The sequence below is a fragment of the Plodia interpunctella genome, chromosome 4, assembly GCF_027563975.2.
Source record: "Plodia interpunctella isolate USDA-ARS_2022_Savannah chromosome 4, ilPloInte3.2, whole genome shotgun sequence".
Taxonomy (NCBI): domain Eukaryota; kingdom Metazoa; phylum Arthropoda; class Insecta; order Lepidoptera; family Pyralidae; genus Plodia; species Plodia interpunctella.
The window spans coordinates 2,511,407-2,529,865 of NC_071297.1; the positions used below are offsets into that span (position 1 = coordinate 2,511,407).

Below are 18,459 nucleotides of genomic sequence, written 5' to 3' on the forward strand. Positions count from 1 at the left end.
TGTGACACAGTATTCTGTAATTATACTGCGTCTTTTACTTCTCAATGCAAGCATTGAAATCAAAAATAGCTGAGAGCGAGTTAGCTAAACAATCGAGCTAAGTACTAAGGTTATAGGTATTTCTGTTACGCATCACGATTTACAACTGATTTTTTGTAAAATAAACTCACTCAATAGAAAAAAATAAAAAAACTCAATGCTACTTCAAAGGGCTATATAAAGATATATCGGTAACTTTTGTTCTTCTACGGACTCAATTAACTATCCATTATTATAAATAAAAAAAATGTTTATTGGTTGAAAAGACAACTATATTTTTTCTATTGGGTGGGCAGCGTTCCTGTTTGCCTGTATGTAAACAACTGTGTAAAGAAACTGACTCTTGTTACATAACATTCTAGTATCTGACGTAGTCGTTAATTAGCGAACTATGACAAAGGAGAGCTGCTCACCTTACTTGAAAGCCTTTATTATACAAGTCGAGCAACTTCTCGATGTTTTCCAAGAGCCTTCACCTATATTTGATAAGGTAAATACAATTAAAAGAAATGAAAAGTTGGCATTGATAAAGTCCAGTGATCGAGAGATTCTAAGTTCGAATCGTGTTCGTGCCACATCAGTTTATATACCCAACTTACTCAAGTATAGTAAGTAGTTTTCATAGACCACCATTTGCCCATTTGCTTCTGGTATAAAAAAAAAAACGTGAGGAATCTTATTGATAAATTATCAAGTATTAAACAAGAAAGGCCAATAGTAAACTACTCCATAAAAAATGTCTAGAAAGTATTATTACAACAGTGGTTGTGTGTATTACATGCCAGAACTTCAGCCATGATTATATAAGGAGAAATATAATAATTTGAGAAAAATAATGCTTTTGTTACCTACTAATGTTACGGATTATCGTATAGTAGCATTCAAGGCAATATATTTGGGGTGGTGGTTTTTTAGAGCGGGATTAGCAAAAAAATATAAAACCATTCTCGCTCGCCTATATTAGAAAAATCTCAAAAAAATATTGGCTGAATAATATAATTTAAGTCAAATTCGATTGCAAAAGATCACTACTTATCCATACTTTAGAATACTTTTTTTTTTACTTTTAGAATATCTATACATAATATTTTAAATGTATGAGAATCCCATAGGGTTCTTTTTGAAGCCACTGGCAACAGCTTGTAAATTACATGTATATTGCAAAAAATTGGGCTATTATTTCCCAATAAAAAAAAACTACTAAAAACGTAGCACGCAATCATGACAATCACCATTGTAATTTAAATACAGCCCGACTGGAATAAAAGCAATAAATAAACTGTTCCCTCCCCGATTCGCAATGTTGGAGGACAAATATTGACAGTTATTTAACGTTAACAAATGTGCATGCAGATGGAAAGGTATGATCAATTTAAGAACTGTATCAAAACGTCCATTTGATGCCTCGTATTACGCTCCGTCCTTGTGTTAGACTTCTTCAGAAAATGTTTTTACCCTTCTCAGCTTCGCATGTTCCTGTTTGCTGTCGGGGTAATGACACCGCAAGCCAGTCAGCGTAGAACAATCTTGAAATGTCGAAGGAATCTTCGGCTGTGATTTTACGACCGGCCGCCTGTCTGGCGTCAAATCTTTTTGTGAATCCTACTGCTGCCTATCAACTGGCTATTTTTCCTTCGGTCATTAATGTTAAAAGGTAGTTTCAAAATGCATGATTTTTTTCTCTATAGTGGTAATATACGAGTATATTATATGGGACATGAATAGGAAAACTTGTAAGATTAATTCGGCTTTTTCTTATAGTATCAGAAGTTATACAAAAATACTTGAAACGTTCTTATATTCACACAAAAGACGGAAAACCGTGCACTTAAATTTTTCAGAATTACCGCATGTGAAGTAGCCCCAGCCATGCATGAAGTCTAGCTTTTATCCCGTTAATAGCCGGTCGGTTATGGCCTATTCGAGGTGGGTTAAATATGCTAAAAAGCACATAAGCGTGGTTTCATCTTGGAAGTGCTCTACAAATGTATTTGAACTATAGAATGTTCATTTGCGTTATATTTATTGAAATTTACAAACGCGAGTATTATATAGAAATAAATACGATGTTATGAACAAAAGCGTTCCTTTTCTGTAGGACTACGGTACCTTAAAAATGAATTATGTTTCTACTTTCCAAAGTTCTACTCAAACATGTTATATAGAGAATAAAACTAAATATAACAGAAAGTGCTTTATTGTGGTAACAAGCTATCTATGACGTTTATCTATTCTCTGAGAATTAGTTATTGATTGAAGATTCGATTGTTTTGTATTCGTTATAGTATATACATAAAAATAAAGGAGATATTTTCTTAACCAAATTGTTTGGTAAAATCACGAGGTAAAAAATTCCCTATTTTATCAACATTTGCATAATGGATACGTTGTTTGAAAATTGCAATACGTAAACTATGTTGTATATTTAAATAAAACGAAGTGAGAATGTGGTACTTTCATTAGAAATGTAATTTATTGTTGTTTTGTTTTCAAATGGACTTTTTTGTATGTCGGTCGGATCAACACAGGACGGCGTAATGAATATTTTTTGGTCGCTGTTCGACGTTCGATCGAAGCGCGCGGCGGCCATTGACCAATTGCCGTGTTGTGTTCTAAGATCTCATCAGCATGTGTACTTGGCACCGCGATGCGTGAACGCGCCTGGATGATTTTTGGTGTACCTATTATTAATAAACCTTGCATCATTCTGCTTTACTAAAACTATTCATCTTTGGATTTTGATTCTGAGATCTCATTTGATGCCTGCGATTGATCTTGTTTCTTCTTCTTGCTATTACCGGATCCGACTGAAAATTGAAAAATATAATAACTTGAATAATAAACTTAATTTATTACAAAGGTACTATAACACTATAATGGTAGTATAAGGGTACAACTAATCTTCTATTCGAGTTGAAACAGCAGACAAATTAAATTAATTTAGACCAGTAAGTAGCTAAAACAATTGCCCTGTCATTATATACTAAAAGTAGGAATTAGTCTGCGTAGGGCTCTTTTCAACTGAAGGCCTGTGTTTAAAATACTAGCTATGTATTTGGCGCTAAGGACATTATTTTTGTAGGAACAAAGGTTTTAAATTGAAATGAGATCTTACGCAATTTCGCGAAGACAACTTTCAGCACACCGTGCAGAGGAGATTCAAATGTTATGCAGAGCACAAATGCAACCATAAATGTATATAATACATGACTCAAGGCAAGAGTGACCTGAAAAAAACACAAGAAAACAAGATTGAGGGCCTGTTCACCGAAGACATTTCAATTTGTTATCTCATAAAATTTAACTTTATTATCTGATCAAATTTCACAATGAAACGATTTCAATTGAATAATTTAAGTTGTGGTGTGTATCTGTATAATTAACGTGTTGTCATCAAAAGAAAACCATTTGAAATATTAGTTGTTATTCTTCAAATCTGGTGAAACATAATTTGTAAAGATAATTTTGGCTAAGAAATTCCTAAAAGAATTTAATGGGGGTGCTAGTGTAATAATTATTCGCCTTCCTAATATTATATGTAATACTTACCAATGACGTAAAAGTGGCATGCAGAGGGTATCTTACAAGACCCACATAGGTCAACTCCACGACAACATTGACCAGGTAAGCACTGAAGGTTAATTTTGAAATTGGAACAAAATATTTCCACGTTAGAACACAGCGTGTCCAACCTAAAAAAAAAAAACAAAAAAAATGTTTGATAGTTTCAACTTTTTACAACAACTTGCATGATTACGGTTAAAATGTTATTTTAGTCAAAATCAATCAATATGCTATTGTTTGTCCAATGCGCGTGAGCGGTGGTAGTGTAATAATTAAGACGTCTGTCTGTGAACCGAAAGGTACCAGGTTTGAATCCAACTCGTACCACATGAGTTTGTATACCAATCTGACTCATGTGTAGTAGTTTCCATCAATCACCACTTGCTTCCGGAGAAGGAAAACATCGTGAGGAAACCTGCACTCTGGTTGATTATCAACTTGTGTGTGAAATGGAAAAGGCAATGGCAAACCACTCCATTAATAGTACCAAGAAAGTCGTTATGTGTGATTCATTCCACGTAATGACCACGAGCCTCAGCAATGTGGAATACGACTATGAAGAGATCGCGTTTAGATCTAAATTTTGAACATAAGTTTGTCAATATATAACACATGTTTTAGTGTTATGCTATGCCGCTTCGTAATCTGCAAGGTAAATACTTCATTAAACATGGAGTTCTTTAAAAAGGGCGTGAAAACATTCAATCAGGGAGCCTACCATCAACCTTTACGGAACGATTCCAATGCAACTCAGTTCAATTTAGGAACTTAAAATGAATCGTATTCATGCTAAAATTTAACTCGATGGTACGAATTTGCGATGCAGATCAATTTAGGTCGCAAAGTGGATCGCGTTAAGAGATGATGGCAAGCTCCCAGGGCTGTCAATGCGTGAGTGACAACCCTGGTGTTTGAAAAGTTCATACGTTGCGGACACCGTTTCCCATTAGTTAGGCTGTATTTTTAATTGCTTGATCAGTAGTATAAAAATAAATGGAATCGAATATAACAAAACTCACCCCCATCGCCCATAGTAAACATCAACATAAGCCACCCATTCACGATGCCCCACGTCAGTTTATGCAAGGACATGAACGCTGCTGCCTCCACAGCGTTGTATTCATGCCAGTCTTGGTAGAATACTGTCAATGGTAACGTGGTCACTAAAGAGAATACTATGGTCATGGCCCAACCGAATATCTTACCACATCGTGAGAAAGAATAACTGTAAAAAAATATGATGATAAACGTGTGAGTACAGAAGAAGGAATTGAGATTGAGATTTCAAGTGGAAATCTTTAGTCTCTGTATAACTCCGTGTGTTTACACGGCACGAAAATATATTTGGATGTACATATAAAATGTATTTTCATCTTAATTTTTTGTACATCGACTTCAGGCTATTGAATGTACTATTTTTGTAATCAGTCTATTTCGAAACATCATCTTAGTCATAAGAAATCCAAGGCTGGATATAAGTTAGACTCTTCCCCAAGTCTTCCACTAGACTGATTGGTACAGTTGATCGCATGTCAAAGTTACCTTTAATGGATCTTTATGCCGCGGTAATTAGGGGCGAGTTTGCAACGCATTACGATAGGTTAATGTGACCTAGGGTATGTTCTCCAGTTTTGGTATGAATCATAAGAATAATGTATAATAGTTTATATTATAATAGTTTACTTGTGAGAAAAAACTTACTTTTTCAAACGTATTTGGTGTAAAATATAGCCTGTAGCTATACCCATTACGTAGGTAACAATTCTCAATTCTGTTTTAATGTAGGCTGCTTTAAAATAAGCATTGCCTGCGAAGTCTCTATATTCTCTGAAAAAATTAACAAAAAAAAAATTGTAAACTATAATAATAAATAAATATATCAGGACAAATCACACAGATCGAGCTAGCCCCAAAGTAAGTTCGAGACTTGTGTTATGGGATACTAACTTAACGATACTATATTTTATAACAAATACATATATAGATATATAAATAATACCAATGTTTACCGTCAATGCCACTTTATACCTTCAACTATCTCGACACAAAAACCATATTATTCTGTGTTCCATTTTGAGGTGAAAAAAGGACAAATAGATTTACAATTATTAATATGGATATGGATGTATTATTGTGCACAGGAGTCACGTGATCACGATCCTAAACAATGACGATACGATGCAAGAAAGATGTATGGATATATTAATAGTATGTGAATTTAAATTAATAAAATACTCACTTAGCATAAAACATCAGCGTAGGGTCCAGTTGATAGACATAAGTGTACACAAAAGGTATGATGGCTGAAGCTACGATGGTGAGACCTAATATCCTAGGGGCGGCTCGACCACAACGCCACAGACTATATATAAAGAATGGCGCGAAAAACGCCAGTTGAGTATCCACAGCAAGGTACCAGGATTGAAACATGCACTGAAAGAACATATATCAACATTTCTAAGTAGAATAAAATGTAGTCGTTTACTTATAGTATACTAACTAGTGTAACTGCGCCCCGGGGACTTCGCTCCCGTGTGAATTTCGGGACAAAAAGTACCCTATGTCCTTCTCCCTACTTCAAACTACGTGTATGTAAAATTTCAAGAAGATTGCTTGAGCAGCTAAAGCGTGAAGATGTAACAAACAAACTTACTTTCCAATTTATAATATTAGTTAGGATGTTGTTTCGCTAAAGGACTGAAAATATTTTATACTAGAAGCCCGTCTCGGCTTCGCTCGGATAAAACCCGTTTCATTATTTAAACCTGCACACTGGTTGACAGTTTAAGTTCACTAGTATATATGCGACTACTTACCATTACTTTTCGGTAGGTAGTCGTAATAGTCAATGTCAGATGCCTTTATGCGACTTAAATAAAACTTGATACCAGTGTCAGCAATAACACACTTGAAAGAATTACCGGCTGCCTAACTGACGTGAATCCTCTTTGTTAATGCCGTCATTATCAATCAGCTATCAAGGCTTTATTATATACAATCATAAACAACTTACCATAGTGTCCGTGTTGACATAGTTGTTTATGTACAGAAGGTTCGCCCACCAGGACTGCATGCATCTGTCCTGCTCTAACAAAAGCCGGTCCTTCCAGAGCGGACCTGATCCCAGTTTCGGAAACCAGGTCATGTAAAACAGCAACACCATCAGGTATGATGGAGTCATTCTGAAGAGATATTGTTTAAATTATAACCTTATTTATAAAAGAATATATTTAAAGTTGTGGCGACATCGACATCTACCACGCCACATGCACAACAGCGCAGGTGTAGAAAGCCGACCAAACGCAATGAATAACAAGCCACACAAGTGATCCACTACTCTACGGACAGATGGCACGATGGTCGACTCACTATGGACAGGTAACAAGTCTAGACCGCGCAGACAGTGCGTTTTCGATTGGAAGCATAAATACAACCTCCGACATGACACCGTCGGAGCCGTGCGGTTCCCCAGGCGCAACACCTAGCCTGGCGGGAAGATCTTCCCTTTGTGGCGGTCGAGCATAATCACCTAGCTCCCGCTACAAAGTATTTAACGAGCTCTATGGCGTAGGGGTCACTATACCGTTTCGCTTTCTGGAGGTTAGAAATCGAACGCCAGTGTTCGATTCCACACGCGGGTTAACATATTTACGTTAACTTGTGATCTTAAATATTTTTCTGCGGTTCTGGGTGTTATGTACATGTTTCTGTGCTTATGTCAATCAGACCCACAATAGCTAAGTGTGGGCCGTTGAACGTTGTCCGTGTATTTATTTATAATGTTTTATCTGGTTCTGTCAATATGTGATAAATCATTATTACAGAAATAGAAGCTACAAAAAGGTAACTCAAGATCCGATTCTCTACCTACTGTTTTTCCACTTAGGGTGCATTGCACCGTCAACTTTGAGGATAATTTTAACGTGCGTAGAAGAATGCCAAAAGTAGCAGCGGTGCGCCGGTTAAAATCAACATAACACTTGATGGTGCAACTCACTCTAAGATCAGAAGTTATTCACCTTATTCGTTTCGATAATCAGGTGTAAATTATATTTGAACAAATAAAATGTGTTTGTGAATGTGTACCAATAGGGTTGCCATAACAAAAAATTTCATGGCTATGATTAATTAAAATTATAAATAACTAGTTGTTGCCCGGGGCTTTGCTCCTGTGGAAATTTTGAAATAAAATATAGCCTATACCAATCTTGAATAATGAACCTTTCTAATGGTAAAATAATTTTTGCCTCAAACATACAAACTCACAAATTCTTACCTCTTTATAATAATAGTATAGATTATTAATTATAGTATATTTCTAAGGAAGCGGTGGTGGTGTAATGGTTAAGACGCCCGCCTGTGGATCGAAAGGTCCCAGGTTCGAATCCTACTCGTGCCACATGAGTTTGTATACCAATGACTCATAAATAGTAGTTTTCATCGTTGCATGCACTCTGGTTGATTCCTATTAACTTGTGTGTGAAATGGAGAAGGCGATGGCAAACCACTCCATTAGTAATGCCAAGAAAGTTGATGTGTGTGTTTCATTTCACATAACAACCAAGACCCTCGGCGATGAGGAATACGACTATGAAGAAGAAGATATTTCTTAGAATACTTACTTAACATAACGTAGAATAAAAACGATAGTTGTGTTCACTTTCCCTCGCTTCTTTTCCAATTCATCCAACAGAAGGTAAGAGAACAGAAAGGCACTCAAGAAGAGAAACGTGTCTACGAGCAAGTGATTGCTGAGTGGTATTGAGCTTATTGGTTTGCGGAGAAACTGAAAGGAGAAAACTGGGTAATTTGATTGAAATATAAAGAAATAATTCCTAAACATTTTGCAGTAGTGCACAAAAATTGTAATTAAAAGAGTGGGTTGTACCAACTTTGACGTTAGCTTTAATCTGCACTGAAGCGAAAAGTACGTTATTTTGTGGAAATGTCAGCAGCGCTCGGGTTAAAGTCAACGTCAATATTGACTGGTGTAACTCGCCCTTAATGTTTAAAATTTAAATGGGTTGATAAATTCGTGACTACTGCTTGAAAGGAAGTCGGCGCTAAATTGAAATATATTTTATTTCAATATAATCAATATATTAATAAGATGATGAGGAGAATAAATGATACTGGCATGTGAGACAGACAGACAGAATAAATATGGATATGTGCAAGGCAAGTGCAGGGCTGGGATGTTTTTATTTTTTTATTTATGTAAGTTCCCAAGCGAAGTCATCGAAGTGTGGACCGTGTCAACGATTATCTGAAAATAGCTCAAATATATTTACCTCATCCCATACTTCAGGATTTTCCACGGGGCCACTGCTGATGAACAAGAGTGCATGTCCTGCCACGGTCACAAACATAGAAAGGCTCTTCAGACCACTGACCCAATGGAGTCCCATACTATCATTTGCTTTAGTAGACATAATCTTCTTAAAGTTACTGATCAATGAAAAGGATACCATTAAATCATGACCTATTGTTCCGTTTTTCTTGCCACATGTCATCAAATCGTATAAGGTGCCCAGAATGAGCATTGCACCTAATAGTACACAGAAAATCCTGTAAAGGAAGGAATATTTATTAAAGAGACAATAAACAGATTTCAAATTACATTTTGTTCCCGGCACGCGAATATTTGGTCTATTATGAGTGAGACAGACATTCAACTCTTCATTTAAGTATCTTCACACTAAAAACCATCTCGATCTAGTCGGAGAAGCATAAATGTCAAACACATCATGTTTATAATATTAATGTGGATAATGATTTGCCGCTTGGTGTCTTAATAATAAATTTGCAATCTACGATCGAGCTATGTAATTTTTAATTTACTTCAATTATGAAGAAATTAACAATAATAATATTATAAATAAGCATCCTAACATTCGTCTATGTAAGAATGCGGGTGGTGTTAGGAGATGCCGAGAAAAAAGAGATAAATGAAACTTGTCGACTAATGCTCTGTGTGACTGTGGAGCGGTTCAATCCACGTCTCATCTATTGTCTTGTTCAAACTGTTCGTTCTCCTGCTCCACAGAAGACTTGAATGAGATTCTTGATGACAAGGCAATTGCTGTGGTCTAAATTAGTATAATTTGTCTGTGATTTCGACTCGAAAAGAAGAAGAATGGATGAAGACGGTGTTCTTACAAAAAAGCGGTGTCTAGATTATTGACAGTCCATGGTCGCTTCGATGAGCAGTTTCGGTCAGTCAGCTGCACTGTAGTGGAATTTCCCACAGAAGTTCGGGACAATACTTCAGCAATGAAGGCTTGGACATCTTCAGCTTGACAGACACTTGGGACACAGATCGCCCAGCGAATTAAGTCATCACGGCCTGTTCTAACCTGTGAATATAAATTTTATGTAAATTTTCTGTAATGCTAATTGTAATAATACGAAGAACTATAAGTACTATTATCTATTTATATTAAAAAAAGATGTAACTAATAATACAGAGTTCATTTGAAAACACCAGTGGAATCCTTACACATTATAACACAAAGTCCTCTGCCGCGTCTTTCTGTCTGTCTGTTCGCAACAAACTCAAAAAACTGCCGCAAGGATTTTCATGCGATTTTCACCAATAGATAGTTGAATCTGAGGAGATTTAGTTTATAATTTATTTTGTTTGATCGGAGCGAAGTCGGGCCGGGCGGCTAGTTACATTAGAAACCGATATAACAAATAGCAAGGAAATACCAATGACAAATCTTCACAAACAAATAGTGATAGTAACCTTTTTCTCTTCAGCGTCATTCAAGGTGATTGAAGCAAGGCAGTACTGCGTCTCAATAGGCAGTCCATTGTCAGGGCTATCAGCTATATTGAGACATCCGTCGAAATTCCCAAGGTCGTATGAGAAATTGGAGGACAACACTTGAAAAGAATTCGCTGAAGCGTCATACACTGCAAAGGAATATAGCTCATAAGTCTATGAACGTTTGACTTATATTTTTTGCCAATTCTTAGTGACTAAAAGGGTATTTGGAAGTATCTCTTTTTTAGCTCAATGCGAAACTTTAATCCAAGGTTATATGATAATTCAGAATGTAAAAAGTCCAATCCAAGTGTAAGTAGTATTTGTGAAGAGTGAGGTTCTGTATATTATTTTTTATTTATTTTATCATCGTAAAATTATTTCGTAGGTAGGAATTTAATTAACTTCTTTCGAAATTAGACCTTCACAGACACTTTTTCACATATAATTTAAAATAAATAGTAATTTCTCAAAAAATAGTACTAAAAATTGAAATTTTTTATTTACTTTACAAATGGATTTTTTATTTTGAGGATCCATACGCTTATGTTTTCACTAGGTATTTTACGGAACCTTAAAATTATAATGTAATGTTATTTAAATATAGTGTAAGTTGAATATTAATATCAATTGTTATATTTTTTGTAAAGTTGAAAGATTAGCGCGAGTAAGCGCGAGATGGATTGGTAATGAATTTTTTTAAGGCACTCAGCACATCATCGATTGACGTACCTAGTGTACGTACCTACTTTGGCATAAGTGTCTACACACATTCAAAGTACTCTGTGGTAGATACAATGTACATTCATATGTAATGCAGGGTTTTTTTTTTACATTGCAGAAATTTTATGAGCGGAGTTGAATGCTGAATTTAAATTTATTTTCGAAAGGAATTGATGTTAAAAAATAACATTTCTTGTTTACCAATACAAATAGTCCATCCGCTAAACGGATTTCTGAAAACTACATATTCTTTTTTCACAGATTTTTCACAGTATTCTTTTGGAAGTTTCTATTTATTTACTACCTTCTGCATGTTACGATCATTTTGTAAAAAATAAATATATATAACATATAAATTTATCATAATACGTAACATTCACATATTATACAGTTACTATATGTGAAAAATCTCAAATAAGATACCAGGCGCTTGGAAACAAAAAAAAATGTTTTTAATATGTATGAGCATTTTTATTAAAATAATGTAGGTATTTAATTTGTTATTGTTAGTGCTGTTAACAATAACACATTAAATACTACCACACTACTTATACACACCGTAATTTGTACTGTAACGCTAATATTGTAAAATAAAACTACGTACCAAATAAAAATATTTTCATTCTTTATAATTGCACCAAATACTCCTCCAATGTAAATGAAAATATAATAAAAATATTACTTACTCTGCAAAGCCCATGGTTTTCTCAGAAGCAGACCTATCAGAGCCTTCAATCCTTGTTCCCTACACTCTGCGTCCTTGATATTGGACACAGCAGCATTTAAAGATGGGAAATTGACCAATTTTGTTAACTCATCATTAGGTGAAACTTTCAGTGCTTCTTTATCAACCTCAAGAGTTCCCAAAATAGCATCAGCTTCTTGTATGTTATCGATGAATTCAGAAATATTTTTTATTTCTTCATTGTTTATTAAATTATTATTAATTACATTGGATTCACATGTAGGTCGAGTAGATTCTACTAAAGAATCTAGACGTTGAGATACAGGATCGTCAACTAGACTAGAATATGAAGTGCCAAACACAAAAGCGAACGTCAGAAATACTGAGAACAGCATTTTAAAGACGTGCGCGTGCGTCTCTTTACGCGTGCAAACTGAAATTATTTTCTTTCTAATCTTACTTTTTTACAAATTGCTCGTATTTCTTTATTCATTTTGTGGTTGAATGTGTTATAAGAAGTTGTAAAAATTATATATACGGTGACCTTTGATTAACAAGGCTTTTGAACTGTTGCGTCAAATTTAGACAAATATTATTTTCAATGCGGTTTCTCGTGGTTTTCTAGAAGATTTTTTTATACTACCCTGATGGTAAGTGGTTACGCAGCGTATCAACGCCTACAACACCAACTGTGTGTCACAAGCGCGTAGCCTACATTGTGGCCTAGAATGTATTGCCACAGTACCCTGTAATTACACTTTCTCTGCCTCGCTCATATTATTATTTTAAACCGGAACACAACAATGCAAGCAGTGCTATTGCTAGCACAAATAAATGAGAGTGAGGTACATATGCAGACGACCTTTGTAAAGGTCTAGGTCAAGGTCTACCTATGGTAAATTAATGAAACAAAATCAAGATAAAGATTATGGTGTTCTGGCACTTTTTATACCCTATACCCTTTTCAGCATATTTTTGTTCAAGACCGAGCAACTCCTAAAAACAAGTTTCAGCACCACCCGACAATTACTTAGAGGAAATATAGGAATCTTCAGGCACTTTGCTCCTTACCGACAAAACACTTTTTCATAGTGAACGGCTTCAAAAGAAATCTACAAGTCATACTCAAGTTTCGCAGAAAAAACTTCCTGTAAGCCTCTTCCGAGAGTCCTGGCCTACTTTACCCATAAAATGAATACTTATTTATTAGCAAAATATTTTGAAATGTTGTTTATAAACTTCTTAACAGTGTTGTAAAAAAAAAACAACATTACTCATTAATATAATAATAATATTATATATAGGCAAGAGTGTTTATGATTATTTAATAATTTATGTACACACAAAAAGTCCGCGGGAGGAGAGAAAGACTGGTGTGCGTATAAAAAAAAATTAAACAAAATCACACACACAAAAAAAAAATTGTTATATTCAAACTTTGAAAGACAATTCAAATCGCTTACTACGGTTAGTAAGCGTGCCTAGTGAAAAAAATGCGAAATGTGACTTCAAACTTTTTTATTACAAAGCAAAAAATCCAAAGACAGCCAATGACAAGAAAAAAAAAAAAACAAAAATTTTGACACGATTTGCCATTGCATTACTCAGCAACAATTTTAATTTTATTTTAATCAAAAATTAATCAAACTCACAATGGGTAAGCACTTTGGGGAACTAGCGACGATTCGCGGCATTGTCTATTACAAATTATCGCCTCATGAAATGAAGCCGTTTGCTGGAGTTTTCACGTATGGAATTGTCAATGTTCTTGTGAGGACCTCAGCCAGTATATTATATTGGTTACCACGTACGTATTTTGGTTTCGGCACAAATAGTTTAGTTGTTTTGAGTAAGTATGATAGGGCTCAATCTATATAATGATTATAGAGTGGTTAGCGTTTGTGAGCTATATTTGAGGCGAGTACTCTCCAAAACTATCAAACCGATTTCAAAAATTCAATCACCATTAGAAAGGTACGTTATTTTAGATTACTATAGACTATATTTTATCTCAAAATTCTCATGGAAGCAAAGCCCCGGGTAACATCTAGTTAATCAATAAATTTAAGGACGAGGATATATGGAGTATTTTCCATTCTACTTGCTCCGTTTCCTGCCATAGATTTTACATTTTTCTATATATGATAAGGGTTATACTCGAAATAAGGTGAGCTCCAATATTTAAGTGGCCGTGTTGTATTTTCAGAGTCTGCTCAGACTCAAGATATCCATGATGTTTTTATTGATTTTTAGTACCAATATTTGTGTTCATAAATTGTCACTTGAATACAAATCGGGAAGCCATGACTCTGGAAAATTATAGTTCTTTTTGTTTAACAAGTGAAAAGATTTATATTTTTATGAACAATTAATAAATTTCTTACCAACGTGACTATAACTAAATCACAGTTTAAATACGCAGTCAGTGGCTACTATGAAACAATATTTACAAATTCGCAGATGCAATAAAAGTGCATATTTTTCGACAGCCCTCGCCTCCGGGTACTTCATTTATACAGGAGTGGAAGCAGCTTATCATCATTCGAAGAGGAAGGACCCCAGAGACTTCATGGATGAGGTTGACCCTGGAGCTGAATAAATTATTTAATTTCGACATTTCAAAATTCAAATCAAATCTTTATTTGGTGTGTAGCTTTAATTTGTTTGTTGTGTGTAGCTTTAAAATGTTTCATTAAAATTGACATTTTAGCATTAAGTGGGACTATTAATTTATCATTATAATCCAAATAGAATTTGCTCGAAACTTTTTACGCGTAATACAGTTTTTCTCATTCGCATAAGAAATTTGGGTCATGTTCTGTATCCTGCCACCTCTGTAGGTTAAGGTTAATCCCGGTTAAGTCAACCAATCAATTAAGTAAATCTCAAAAATATCATTTTCCATCTTGCAAACGATATTTTTCAGATTGACCTGAATCGTGGATGTTACAAAACTAAATAGATCTATGGAGTAAAGGCAGACTTAGCTCAATCTCCTCCGTCCAACCTTTAGCCAGAGAAACAAACAAAAAGTTAAATATACATATAATCCACTACCATGGAAAATTTGGCCTAAATTTTTGTATTTAAAAGATAAACATAACATTTTTGAAGCGTTTGAGCATTAATTCCTTCTACAACTGCTAGACGGCAATGTGAAAGATAAAATTAACTGGTCGGTTAATTAAAACTCCCTCATAAATCCCAATTAAATAGGATCTGATGCTTTGAGGGAAGTTTGTTCACATAATTATCAAATTAATGTTTGTACGTACCCTCGCATTGAATGGATGAAACTAGATCCAACAAGAAACTTTATCAATATTTACTTACTGAAAATTGGACAGTGAAGGAAGGAGCGGGATTCAAAGCGGGCGTCGTAGGTTGGGGCTTTTAGTAAGAAGATATCTGGGTATAATTAAATATCGAACTGATTGTTGATAAGAGCTTAGATTTTAAGATCGTTAACGACATTGATCTATTATTTGAGCCATGCGCAAAATAAATAAAAATGAATACCTACCTCATTTATAGTCATAAATATTTGACTTAATTGATATAAAAATTGGTTAAGTTTACTGAAGTAGGCTATATATTTCTCCTCTCATAAAAATGAGACACAGACACAGTATTCACCATCCTTGTTGTCTGATCATTGGCACGCCATAGTGGACACTAAACAGCAGACGACAAAATGCCTATTCTAGAGAAAATAGTAAGTGTTGAATGATTTATAGTAATTTTATATATTATGTTTTATATGTTATGTTATCATGAATTTATTTGTGAAGTTTTAATGATGGATAATTTTGATTTCCCAAAAGTATTTACCTCTTTATTGCACCAGCACTCAAGCAAACGGCGTCGGCATTCAGAGTTGAAGTTCTTGGTGAATTATTCTCAGTAAAAGCAGTCTTACCAACTGGTTTTAGATTCAAACTTTAAATAGTTTTGTTCGTGATTTTACGCTGAAATCTATGAATAGAAGACTTGAGACGGGTGAAAGAAATAATGTTTAATAGTTTTATTATTACTGTATCTCCTGTATTATCACATGTTTCCGGTTCTTAATACTTATTCGTATAATTACTTGTATTGTCATTATTTTAAGCATCAACATTCGTAAATTAAATAATTGTGGTCATTACCCTGCCGCCAATCTATATATTGCCATTTATCCACGCGGAAAAATCCTTTTCAATACTTCAATACAATTCACATACCGAGAAACCATCAAAATAATAAACGCGCCAATTGTCTGTCGCGTCGTTGAATTTTTATTAAGTATTTGCAAGCAGAGTTGTGCTATAAAAAATTTACGTAACCGGTGGCAATTTCGCTGAACAAGAATTTTATATAACATTCTTACGGCTCCAATGCCGTCATAAAGCGTGAAATTTAAGCCTTTAACGTTAGATACACACGAACCTCTAGATTAGTCAATATTGTAAGCATTATCCGCCCACGTAAATATCCCACGGAACTGTTCTTTTGTTCCGAGACCAGTAGTGAAGGGTTAATCAATAAAGATAAGATAAACAAACTTATTTTCGTGATTATAATATTATAGGTAGGATAGAATGTTACTCGCGGCTCTGCCCTCGGCAAAAGTAGCCTATAATATCACTCATCAGATAATTTCTGTTTAAATTCACTTTTTTAATCACCAGTATTTTTCATAAACATGTATAGAACTGAAATTACATAAAATATCCAATTTATATAGTTCATATTTAGATAAATAGATATACATGTCGAGTTTCTCAGAATTGTCTATCCGTGGTCGTGGTCTATGCGGTGTATTTACTAAAAACAATACAATTATGTTTTAACTATCAATTCTAAGTTGTTATGCTTTGATTAGGTTTTTTGTTTTTTGTTAGGTTTTGATGTGGCATTGATTTAATTCACTTAATAATAGTAGAAGTGTTTTAATTGTTCGTTTTAATAGATTGGCTAAATGTAGACGCCGTGTGTACACTAGATAATCGCGCTCAAACGTTAAAGGAGCGTTTCTTTTGATGTGAATCTGTTGTTGCCACGTGAATTTTAAGGAATACTTGCCAAAAGTACATAATAATCCATAGACTTATCTCCAGCTATTACATAATTAGTTCACTTATTCACAAAGAAGCGAAAATAAAAGAGAATTCACAAGAAACTCTCGTAATTGTAAATGTGTTACTAGAAACATTTTTTGCCTAAATGTTAAGTTAATATTGGTTATTGCCTTTAGTCGGAAAAATCTCCATTAACATAATTAAAATTGGATGATTTCATAGAATTTATATTACCACTGTTTTTTTTTTTTTCATACTGATATACTGATTTACAGTAGATTATTATTTTGTAGGTCATTGATCCCAATGTAAAGTTATTTATTGAAGCAATTATAAAATTTTGCTTAAATTGACAGACAGCTTTCTGTATACCTTACATATGTATATACAAAAATATGCAGAAAATTAATGCATTCAGATATATAGTGTTTGCATTACATGCTTTTTTGTCTAGCTTTGTATGTTTGTAACAAACAAAAAATATTTTATTAGCTTTTTGATAATAATATATTTTGTTACATCCTTTATAAATTATCTTCATTTTGTTAAACATTGTCTGAACTTTCTTCCTTCCAACATAAACAGTATTACAGCGCGTTATTGTTTAGGTAAACCGAGATTAAAGTGTCCCAAATCTAAGCTTTGAGATAGGCGTGTTTACGGCTGATAGTAAGGGTGATTTGTGACTAAGGGCAAAATATGAGCGAGAATAAAATGTTATTTTATAAATAGTGTTTATAAATAGTGGTACTTTTAGAAACCTAATTTAGAGCAGTTAGTTATGGCGAATTGATGTCTTTTTTCATAGCCATAGCAACTTATAACAATTGTTTTTTTTTTTCAACTAGCCTGTTGTATCCCACTGCTGGGCAAAGGCCACCCTTTCCTTATTTATGAATTAATTTTGATGGATAAAAACAAAAAGAACTTATCAATTAATTAGTCGCACACTTAACTCCGATCGCTTACATCATCGTAAAGTCTAACAAAGAGCAAAGAGCGAACCCTCTATTGGACCGTTCCATTTTCCCGAATCGAGAGATCAGAGAGATCCCAGCCTTAAGTGGATAGGTACTTACACCGACGAAGTCAAAGCGACTAGTATTTTTCTTTTGCGATTTATTCTCTTAAAGGATTTTGAGGATGGGAAAAAACGCGTAATGAGTAATAGATCTTTCTTCATGGCTGAGGGTCGTGGTCATTACGTGGAATGAAACACACATAACTTTTCTTAGCACTTTTAATGGAGTGGTTTGCCATTGCCTTCTCCATTTCACACACAAGTTAATTACCTATCAACCAGTGTGCATGTTTCCACACGATGTTTTCCGTCAGCGGAAGCAAGTGGTGGTTGTTAAAAGCATACATGTGTCAGATTGATATACAAACTCATGTGGTACTAGTAGGATTCGAACCTGTCACCTTTCGATCAATATTAGTCGTTCGATTCCAAGCGCGGTCAAATATTTGTACATCGTGATTATGTAAAAGTATTATCAATATTCGGCAGTTCTGGACAGGTTGTGTCTATCCACGTTGGAACTACAACACACGATGCAATCTTTATGCTTAGTGTGGGACATTAAGCGTTGTCCATTTATTTTATGTATTCTTTATTT

At 34.5% G+C, this 18,459-nt stretch overlaps 1 protein-coding gene across 1 annotated transcript; it reads right to left on the bottom strand.

Moving 5' to 3' along the window:
• Window positions 1-2,482: 2,482 nt before the first annotated feature.
• LOC128669426 (nose resistant to fluoxetine protein 6-like) lies at window positions 2,483-12,242 on the bottom strand. The gene is made up of 12 exons (XM_053744254.1): window positions 11,782-12,242; window positions 10,352-10,521; window positions 9,763-9,959; window positions 8,895-9,171; window positions 8,226-8,389; window positions 6,617-6,785; window positions 5,843-6,036; window positions 5,305-5,430; window positions 4,623-4,828; window positions 3,589-3,731; window positions 3,155-3,266; window positions 2,483-2,846 (listed from the first exon to the last, which is right to left on the bottom strand). The coding sequence occupies exons 1-12, from the start codon at window positions 12,173-12,175 to the stop codon at window positions 2,761-2,763; spliced, it is 2,238 nt and encodes a 745-aa protein (XP_053600229.1). The 5' UTR covers window positions 12,176-12,242; the 3' UTR covers window positions 2,483-2,760.
• Between the last annotated feature and the right edge of the window lie 6,217 nt (window positions 12,243-18,459).

What these genes read in the sequence shown, in the direction of transcription:
- LOC128669426 (XM_053744254.1), bottom strand. Translation starts at nt 12,175, where the DNA reads ATGCTGTTCTCAGTATTTCTGACGTTCGCTTTTGTGTTTGGCACTTCA. An exon ending in AAAACCATGGGCTTTGCAGA is followed by an intron (nt 10,522 to 11,781) that starts GTAAGTAATATT and finishes ATTCCTTTGCAG; the next exon opens with TGTATGACGCTTCAGCGAAT. An exon ending in CACCAAATACGTTTGAAAAA is followed by an intron (nt 4,829 to 5,304) that starts GTAAGTTTTTTC and finishes ATTTTTTTACAG; the next exon opens with TTATTCTTTCTCACGATGTG.